General features: G+C 35.3%; 1 protein-coding gene and 1 non-coding gene across 4 annotated transcripts; both read left to right on the top strand.

Moving 5' to 3' along the window:
• Positions 1-3,973: 3,973 nt before the first annotated feature.
• On the top strand, positions 3,974-4,080 carry LOC128290855 (small nucleolar RNA R71). Its single transcript, XR_008280639.1, has one exon. It is a non-coding gene; the product is annotated as a small nucleolar RNA R71 (small nucleolar RNA).
• A 2,692-nt stretch (positions 4,081-6,772) lies between these two features.
• LOC108475707 (WAT1-related protein At4g08300-like) lies at positions 6,773-9,591 on the top strand. 3 transcript variants are annotated; one of them, XM_053025965.1, is made up of 7 exons: positions 6,773-6,975; positions 7,725-7,990; positions 8,133-8,195; positions 8,283-8,399; positions 8,480-8,711; positions 8,799-8,957; positions 9,031-9,591. In XM_053025965.1, exons 1-7 carry the CDS (start codon positions 6,952-6,954, stop codon positions 9,361-9,363), a joined length of 1,194 nt encoding a protein of 397 aa, XP_052881925.1. In that variant the 5' UTR covers positions 6,773-6,951; the 3' UTR covers positions 9,364-9,591. The 3 variants fall into 3 exon arrangements, with proteins under 3 accessions (XP_052881925.1, XP_052881926.1, XP_017633177.2); XM_053025966.1 differs by lacking the exon at positions 6,773-6,975 and adding an exon at positions 7,286-7,414; XM_017777688.2 differs by lacking the exon at positions 6,773-6,975 and having other exon boundaries at positions 7,514-7,990.

Raw genomic sequence — 9,591 nt, 5'->3', positions numbered from 1 at the left:
TTAAAAAAAAGTTATGGTTTAGGAAAAATCATGTTCTACTTTTAACAAATATAAAGCATAAAAATAGTAATAATCCTAATTTGAAATAATAACCAGAGGAAAGGCCTTATTAGACCCCAAATAAAAAAATAATAATTTAAAATCAAAATATTAAAAATTACATAAAAGACTAAGTCTAAACTTTTTGCTAGTTGGCCCCCTCCGAGTCCCTCCATCCGTCGAACCACCTACTAAGGATCACCTGAAAAAAAATTAAAAAGAGGGAGGTGAGTTTTGAAAACTCAGTGTGTACAACCCTCAATGAGAATAAAGCAATCATCAGTCACTCTGGCCTGAGCCCAATTCAATAATGGTGGCCTTTGGGCCTTAACCCATATTAGCCTCAGTTGGGCCAAAGCCCACATCGCAATAATATCACAATAATATCATACATGCAATGTTGTGCAATCCACCCCAATAATCCAATCGCTACACATTAACTCCGTCCCTCGGTACACATCATGTGGGGATATAAATATCGATCCACCCATCTGATACACATCAATGGTAGCCCGGTTGTGGTACTACCTTCATTGCAGGAAGCTGCTAATCAAATATTGAGCTTAATAGCCATCGGTGGATCCACGTTGTCAAGCAACCATGTGATCCTCATATACTTCCTCCGTTCCATAATTCCCAACTCATATGGAACCTAAACAGTATATCATATGAATGCAGCAGGTATACATGTAACATCCATAAATCTTACATTCAACACATAGGGGGATTTTAGTCATTTTTCGCCCTTAGGGGAATTTCGATAATTTCTCTTTATTATGGGTTTATTACCTATCTCGGCCAGTTAACAAGTCCCCGTTGGTTAAATTGAACAGATACTATGTGCCAGATAGGATTCTAGCGAAGAGGAAGTGAGTCATTAAGACCGCTTAAGTACCAAGCTCTCCCTAGATCCAATCCTAGACATGCATATACCCATTGCCACACTTTAACCCTATGACTTGTCCACAGTCACGATTAATTAATTAATTAAGTTTTATGTCTGTTTAAGCAGTTATCAGATACTAGGCCCAAAACCCCTTACAAAACCCAAACAAGTCTACATACATGCATATGGCCCACTAGGCACAATTTCATTCATATGGCCTATTAAGCCTAAATCACATTCATATGGCCCATCTGGCCTGAATCAATTCCAAGCCATGTAACCAACATAACTAGTTCATCACTTATTATCAAATCAACAAATTCGCTTATTTTGGGCCCACGGCCTGTCTGGCCCATTTAGCCTATTTCGGCCCAAATGGCCTAAGTACGGCCCTAATCCATGAGATCACTTATGGGGCCTCTATCAATGTATCGATTTCCCCCTTACGACAGTTCGCGCACTCGCAAGACTATCGTAGCCAGACTTTCAGCTTTTCGGCATTTCGAGATTTGCTGATCTAACGTGTGTGTAGTGTATGTACACACCTTCGGCTTTATATCAAGCTATCATAGGGTAGAAGTACACACCTTATCACCTGGAGTACTAAGTATTCATAATCGCCTGAACCTATATTCAACATTATACTCCATTAGTCACATCCCATTAATTCATAATAAATCCACTACTTATCGAAGAACCACCTATACTTGCCTTTATTAGATTGATCGGCTGCGATCTGCCTACGTAACTTGAAATCTGACGTAGTCCCCCTTCAACATCCAGGCGGAAAGTCCCTAACGGATGACACCTTACGTCGCTTAAACTTGGGAGCCTCTACCCCAACTTCTCTGCTAGAACCCCCTTTTTCCATCAACTAATACTTAGCCAGCGATCACACTCTTGAATAAGAGGGAGAAAGAGAAATAAATGGAGAAACCATAGGTTAACGAAAGTAATAGTATTGTAAAGGATAAAGAAAATTCGACTTTTAAAAGTATAGAAACGAAAGAACTCAGAAATATTTAACAAAAGTCGAAGAAGATCTAATTCACTTACCGATCGCGAGATCGCTTGCCAACAAGAAATCAACCCCCAAAGTGTATGAATCGACTCTTAAATAAAAAAGAAGCAACTGGCTAAGTTAAATAGGGAAGAGGTTGATTTGATTAAAATAGGGAAGAAAATATCAAGAGTTTTGCTTAAAGGAAAGAGAAGATGAAGGGTTTGAGATTACTCAGGTATTTGCAGAAAAAAAAAAACAAAAGGGTCAAGAGGTTGGAAAAAATTTCCCCCAGGAATATGCGACTAAAGCACACAAAAACAACAAATGTCCTTACTTGCCCATACGACACACGTATATATACTAAAAGAAAAAAACAAACCTACACTCCCCAATCGAATTAAACTCGTCAAGTTAAATTCCCTTCAATTTCTCCAATTTTATCACCATCATATCCAAACTTAATCCTTATCCTTATCTCCATCGTAACCTTAATTTTAGCCCATAATTGCATTCAAATTGCTTCCACCGAATGGCAATCCTTCGCGTTGTACAGCAAAATTAAATTCCCTTTTGCGCATGAAACCACTCGAACTCCAGCCCTCTAACTTCCCAACACGCTGCTGGCCACTGCACCACCACCTATCTTGTGCTACCATTCAATCACAATTAACTATAAAATGCCTAAGTCTCAGTTTCCTTAAAGAATAAAAATTTAAAACTTTGTCTGGCCTGAGATTCGAACATGCAACCTCTTAGATCCATAGCATGCTCCTCGCCACTACCCCCCAGGCGCTCTTGTGCCATATTTCCACCAAACATATTTATAAGGCCTAAACGCTAGCTTCCCTACTAATCATATGAGCTATAAAAATTTTCGCCAAGGCCAGGATTTAAACCCTAGACTTCTTGCTTGCTACCAAAGCCTTTTGCCACTAGGCCAAGCGTTTCCTTGGGTTAAATTTTACAAGGCCTTATTAATAAGCCTTCCACCTAATTTTACTAAAGCCCTGGATCAAACCTAGGACTTTTTCCACACTACCAACCCTTTCTAAATCACTTAAAAATTAAACTAACCATGCAATTATAAAATATTTAAACACATTTAATTTATTTAAGCCACCTTCTAATCAATCCCAAACTCAAGGCCCATTACTTCTAGGCCCAAAATTCAGGGTGTTATAAGGTTTATATTCCTTAATGAACGGTTTTTGCTCGTTGTGGCTCACCTCAACCTTACCTTTACCTATCACATCTTTTTGTCTCGATTTTGGTTTATCTTCAACTAACCCTTCTTCATCTCGAACAATAATGACATGAAGTTACTCTCTTGGGTTAGTTTTGATATTACTCGGTAAGCTACCTTGTGGTCATTCTGAAATCATCTTGGCAAGTTGACCAATTTGATTTTCGAGCCCTTGAATCGACGCTTACTGATTTTTTAGTACGGTTTTGGTGTTTTGGAAGCAATTTTCTGACACCGAGATAAATTTCGTTAGCATCTCCTCAAGGTTCAGCTTTTTTTCCTGCTGGTAAGGTGGTTTTTGGAAACCTGGAAGGGGTTGCGGTTCTTGATGTCCTTGACCACCCCACAAGAAATTGGGATGGTTCCTCCAAACTGCATTATAAGTGTTACTATATTGATTATTCTGAGGTTTAAAATTATTACCCATATAGTGGATCTGTTCGTTCTCTGTGCTAGAGTTGTAGGATGGATATTCTATGTTATTCATTCCTCCTCCATTCGCATCGCACTACATTATCGGATGTACCTGCGTAGAAATACATAAACCATCAATCTTTTTATTTAAGAGCTTTACCTTGTTTGATAACATGGTGACCGCGTTGAGGTTGAAAACACCGGCTGCTTTATTAGGCTTTGTCCTCATGACTTGCTACTGATAGTTATTCAGTGACATTTCCTCTATGAACTCATAAGCCTCCTCAGGTGTTTTATTATTTATGGTACCACCGGCGGCTGCATCGATCATCTGCCTCGTTGAGGGGTTCAAACATTATGAAAAGTTTGAACCTGTAACCATAGAGATAACCCATGATAATGGCACCTTCTCAATAAGTCCTTATACCTCTCCCATACATCATATAAAGTCTCTAAATCTATTTGCACGAAGGACGAGATATACTTCCTCAACTTAGCGATCTTAGTTGGCGGAAAGTATTTCAATAAAAACTTATCGGTCATTTGATCCCAAGTAGTGATGGACCCTCGTGGTAAGGAGTTCAACCACTGCTTAGCCTTATTTCTCAACGAGAAGGGGAATAATCGTAGGCGAATAACGTCGTCAGAAACGCCATTTATCTTGAAAGTATCACAGAACTCTAAGAAATTGACCAAATGAGTATTTGGGTCTTCATCCTGCAAACCATCAAACTGAACAAATTGTTGAATCATTTGTATAGTGTTAGGTTTCAGTTCAAAATTATTTGCAGCAATGGCAGGTCTAACAATACTCGATTCAGCCCCAGTGAGAATGGGCTTAGCACAGTTGTACATATTACGAGGAGCAGGATTCTGATTTACAGGATTAGCGGCAACCACAGGAGGTAGCAAATTATTTTGATTTTCAGCCATCTCCTCGGTATTATTGGTATCATCCTCGTGCTCTTCCTCTATATACTGTAGACTTCACCTTATTTCTCTACGATTTCTGTGAGCTGTGCTTTCAATTTCGCTGTAAAAAAGCAATGGTCCTAACGGATTTCTTCTTGTCATAAACTGAAGAAACCTGCCAGAAGCAAATAAAGATAAGTTAGTAAATTAAAATAAAAAAAATAAATTGCAATAAAAATAAAAATGGCTAAAGTAATAAAAATTAAGTATTCCTAATATTTTAGTCCCGGCAACGGCGTCAAAAACTTGATGATCGTTTTATTGATTTACTAAACTAGACTACGATCACACACTCAGTAATAGGTGAAAGCTTGCTAAATAAATATAAACAACACATCATAACAATATGAACTACACTCTACTATCATGTTAAACATGCAACATAAAACTTGATAATAGGTGAAAAAGGCTCAACCACTTAAATTGGAGTAGGATAACACCATTTTATCACTTTTGTGTGATTTAGACAATATAGACTATCTTGCTTCAAAAACAAGTGTTTTTTACATGAGTATGAACACGATATAAATATATTCAAGATTATACTCCCACGCTAGTATATCAATATATCTATATTATATCAAAAGCAACTCACCAACTATTTATTTCTAAATTTAAACCCGAAATTTTGAAAAAGTGTTGGTACCCTCAAAATTATCATAAGGATGTGTATAGAATTTGCTCGATTTATTTAAAACTGTTCTTTTGGTAGTACTACTTGGAGAGGATTATTAAGGTACGTATGTCTTAAAACGATAATAAAGCCATGGATTATCATTTTTTTCGTGATCTTTTGACGTCTAAACAGACGGACAAGTTTGTAAAAATTGCTGTTTTAGACAAATATTCTCCACTTTAATTGGTGTTATACCATCCATGAATTTCTGGTTGGAGATGGAAATATGACATAATGACAATCAAGCCAAAGTTATTGTCGAGTCAGCCTACTGGGAATATATGCAATTTTAGGCATATTATAGCCATAATATATAAAGCCAGGGGAATGAGTAGACTAGCTAGATAGGGAATTCAAACAATTTTTAATAATTGTAATTCCGGTCGAATTGAACCAATTCGAAGTATAAAAAATATTCAAAATCCGAACCTAACCAACCAATCAAAATCAGTAAATAACCCATCCTTGAATAGGGGTAGACGTGAACCTTAAACAAACTTCTATATATATAGTGTTTTCCATCTAAAATTTTGCATGACATGCTTCAATTGCTTTATTTTTTCTTTCTCCATCTCTGGCCATAACTTGTTAGTTTTGGTACTGAATAACTAGAAGAGTTAGGTTTCAATCAATACCTTCTTCAAATAAAAACAATTAATATTGTTAGAATCAAATTGAATTGTTTAATTAAATCGAAAATCGATGATCAGTTGAGTTTAACTGATAGTATATAATTGAAAATAGAGCAAATCCCTGTAAATTCGTAAAAAAATAAAATAAAAATTAAGACAAAATTTTGGTGGTTCAACCTATTTTAATTCTTTTCATTAATTTTTTATTTAATTATTATTAAACCAATTGAATCATTAATTAACAACCTAACCTATATATTTTTACAATAAGGAGGAAATTTTCCAAGTACCTATCCAAATGAATCTTGAATTAGGCTTGGTAGAGTCGAGGCTGCAATTAATATATATTAATTAAATTTAAACGAATTAGCTATATTTACTATAAAACTCTCATCCCAATTTGTCTCTTTAAGATGATAGCTAATAGTATATATATTTTTCATACTTTTATATAACAATTAAAAATTACATAGCCATCAATTAATTTTAACTGGATTGATATGTAAATTGTTGCTGATAAAAAAAATATGAGCTTAAGTACGTTGAAACGCATTATGTTCACACTTATAAATTAGAAAGGAGTTATGATTTTTATTATTAGTGGTTTGCTCCACCTTCAACGAAATTTTATCCTTTTGAATATTCTTCTAATTGAGAAATATCTCATCATTCATGGTTGAAATGTTTTTTCCTTTAAAATTGCAAAAGGATTACTCGAATCCAATTCTTTCAAACAATAAATCGATTTTAAGCAGTTGTTTTTTAAAAAAAAATTAAAAGAAAACAGTGAACAGCTATACGAGTTGCTGCCAACCAACAAAGTTCAATGTTAATTTTCTTCCCTTTTTCTGCAATTTGTACCTTACAGGCAATAAACATCATCTAATTTAGATATATTTTCTTAACTATAAGATCTCATTCCATTGTACAGAACTGCCTCATTGAAAAACACTTAACAAATTCTGGGTTTAGTTTCTGTTTGTTTTCCCGGAAAAAAAATACTTGAATTTTCAAGGTTGATCATAGTTGGAATCATTCAAAGCCAAAAACCAGATTGGTCAGGCCTGTTTTACTATTGTTTTACTTATGAATTTGGAAACTGAAAAGAAGGTAAATTATAAGAGTCAGAACATGCATGCATGCAATTGTTTATTTACTTACTTACTGAAGAATTTTTAATCAAATATTATCTATATATATATATTTAAAGGTTAAGAATAAGAATAAAATCGAGATCATAAAAAAATTCAATTCTGATTTTATTTGTACTGATAATTTTTGGGTAGATGACAGAAAACTCAGTAAAAACCAGCAATGTCACGTTCATGCTATATTATCCGAACATTTATGATGTTACAATCATTCAAATATATGAAAAAACTGACGTATACGTATATTTAATATTCCCCTTCGAACTCGAATAAACATAGGGTTTGATAAGCTTGCATGCCTATTCAAATTGAAGCAGATATTGACAACAAGTTCATAAATCTAGCATAATGAATCAAAGAATCAGGCATATCTTGATTAGAACATGAAGCAAATTGATGTAAGAATTGTTTGAAAACCAACCATCGGTTTATGTTTTTTTTTTAATTTATTTCCAATGCTTGGTATTAAATCAGTTGTCATGAATTATTCGAAACAAAAGAATTTTCATAAAGAATATGGGAAATTATTCTTTGATTTTTTTTTTAAAGACATTCATGAAGGGAATTAACAGAATTTAACATGGAATTTTTTTTAATCAAGAACATGATACTGACAACAACATGGCAACAGTAATGGAGATTAAAAGAACAATGCACATCATCACTTTTTTCATGTGTGTACTTATATACTCAGTTTTGCTTCTTCAGTTTGTTAAGAAAGTTGAAACAGAGGGAAAAGAAAAAAACACCGGCGACGGCAAAACAATGGCAGACAAATCCGGTTCCTCGTATTCGGACATGTACCGGAGGTTCAAGCCTCATATACTTATGGTGCTTAGCCAGTTTGGTTACACTTTCCTATATATTTTCACTGAAGCTTGCTTTAATCATGGAATGAACCCTCATGTCCACATTACGTACCGACATGTTGTAGCCGGCATCGTCATGTTCCCTTTCGCCTATTTTCTGGAAAGGTAAGTTTCTATTTTACGTTGTTCTAATAAAACGCAACGGGTCAGCCATACTCTGCACCAATCTTTTATCAAAGTGTTTGGAATATTCAAGTCTTTTTTTTTCTTTTTCTTTTTTTTTTTTTCTTTTTTCCTTTTGGTGCAGAAAAAAGAGGCCAAAGCTGACTTTTGCCCTTTTTCTAGAGATATTTGTTCTCTCCATCTTAGGGTACGTATTTTTCATTTTTCTTTTTAAGTAGCGATGTTCGACTAACATGAAAACAACCTAAACTTGTGTTTTGTTGGATTCCGACAGGGTGAGTTTGACCCTCAACATGTATTTCGTGAGCTTAAGATACACTTCACCAACATTCCTTGCAGCACTGGTGAATACCATAGCTTCATTGACGTTCATAATCGCAGTTGTTTTCAGGTTAGATATCGATTTCGAATTCCATCCATAAATTAGCAAAATCTTCCATGAGGGCCATGAATATTCAACTTTTATTACAGATTGGAGGTCGTTAATCTTCGGAATCCACGAGGAATAGCCAAAGTTGTCGGAACTTTTGTCTCCTTGGTCGGTGTAACAACGATGACATTATACAAGGGTCCTGCAGTAAAAAACCTAGGGCCTCCTCTTGTTCAAATTCAAGGCAAATCCCCCATTCATGAGAATTGGTTGAAGGGTTCAATTCTCATTGTTGCAAGCTGCTTAACTTGGTCTATATTATACATCATGCAGGTAAAAAAAAAAAAAAACTTAAAACCCCAGATTAAAACATACATATACTAAATCACTATGCTTATGATGTTCTAAAATAATTTGTAGGCATTTACACTGAAACGATATCCAGCACCACTGTCATTAACGACATGGATGAGCTTTGTTGGAGCAGCACAATCAGCTGTTTTCACTGTCATTGTGAACCATAAACCAGCTTCTTGGAAAATGGGGTTCAATATTGACTTCTGGGCTACTTTATATGCTGTAAGAATCCCAAAAAGGGTCATGTTTTCCTTTTTCTTAATGTAAAGTTCTAACATTGAATCGTGCATGACAGGGAGTGGTGTGTTCTGGTCTGATTATCTTTATTCAACTGTGGTGCACCGAAGTGAAAGGACCTGTTTTTGTGACCATGTTCAATCCACTTTCAACGTTATTGGTGGCACTTCTTGGGTATTTCGTCCTTGGTGAAAGGCTTTATATGGGCAGCATATTAGGGGGAGCTATTGTGATAATTGGACTGTATTTGGTGCTGTGGGGAAAAGATCGTGACCAGGAAGCTCAAATTGGCACGGCAGAGCTGCCTTACTTGGCTTATGACCACAAAAACGATACTAAAGCACATAAAATCCTTTCAGTTGAAAGGGAAGCACCGCCATCCGAACCTTGAAGACCAGCATATTTTGATTACAACAAAACATCCCAGAAATTATATAAAAAAAATGGGAGAAGATAAGAGCAAAAAAAGGGATAGAAAAAGCTTAGAGGAAACAAGTACATTTATGGATCTTAGATAGTTTTAAATGCATATCTGTAAATTAATGTTCTAAATTGGAGCCTGCCTGCTTCATCTATGTTTCTTTTCTGGTTGAAATATGAAAATCTGCCATTGTTTTAA

Source organism: Gossypium arboreum, chromosome 3 (assembly GCF_025698485.1).
Source record: "Gossypium arboreum isolate Shixiya-1 chromosome 3, ASM2569848v2, whole genome shotgun sequence".
Classification (NCBI taxonomy): Eukaryota; Viridiplantae; Streptophyta; class Magnoliopsida; order Malvales; family Malvaceae; genus Gossypium; species Gossypium arboreum.
The sequence above is the reverse complement of the archived record's forward strand: the minus strand, read 5'-3'. Positions and strand labels throughout refer to the sequence as shown.

What these genes read in the sequence shown, in the direction of transcription:
- LOC108475707 (XM_017777688.2), top strand. Translation starts at nt 7,638, where the DNA reads ATGGCAACAGTAATGGAGATTAAAAGAACAATGCACATCATCACTTTT. An exon ending in TTTGTTCTCTCCATCTTAGG is followed by an intron (nt 8,196 to 8,282) that starts GTACGTATTTTT and finishes GGATTCCGACAG; the next exon opens with GGTGAGTTTGACCCTCAACA. An exon ending in TCTGGGCTACTTTATATGCT is followed by an intron (nt 8,958 to 9,030) that starts GTAAGAATCCCA and finishes CGTGCATGACAG; the next exon opens with GGAGTGGTGTGTTCTGGTCT.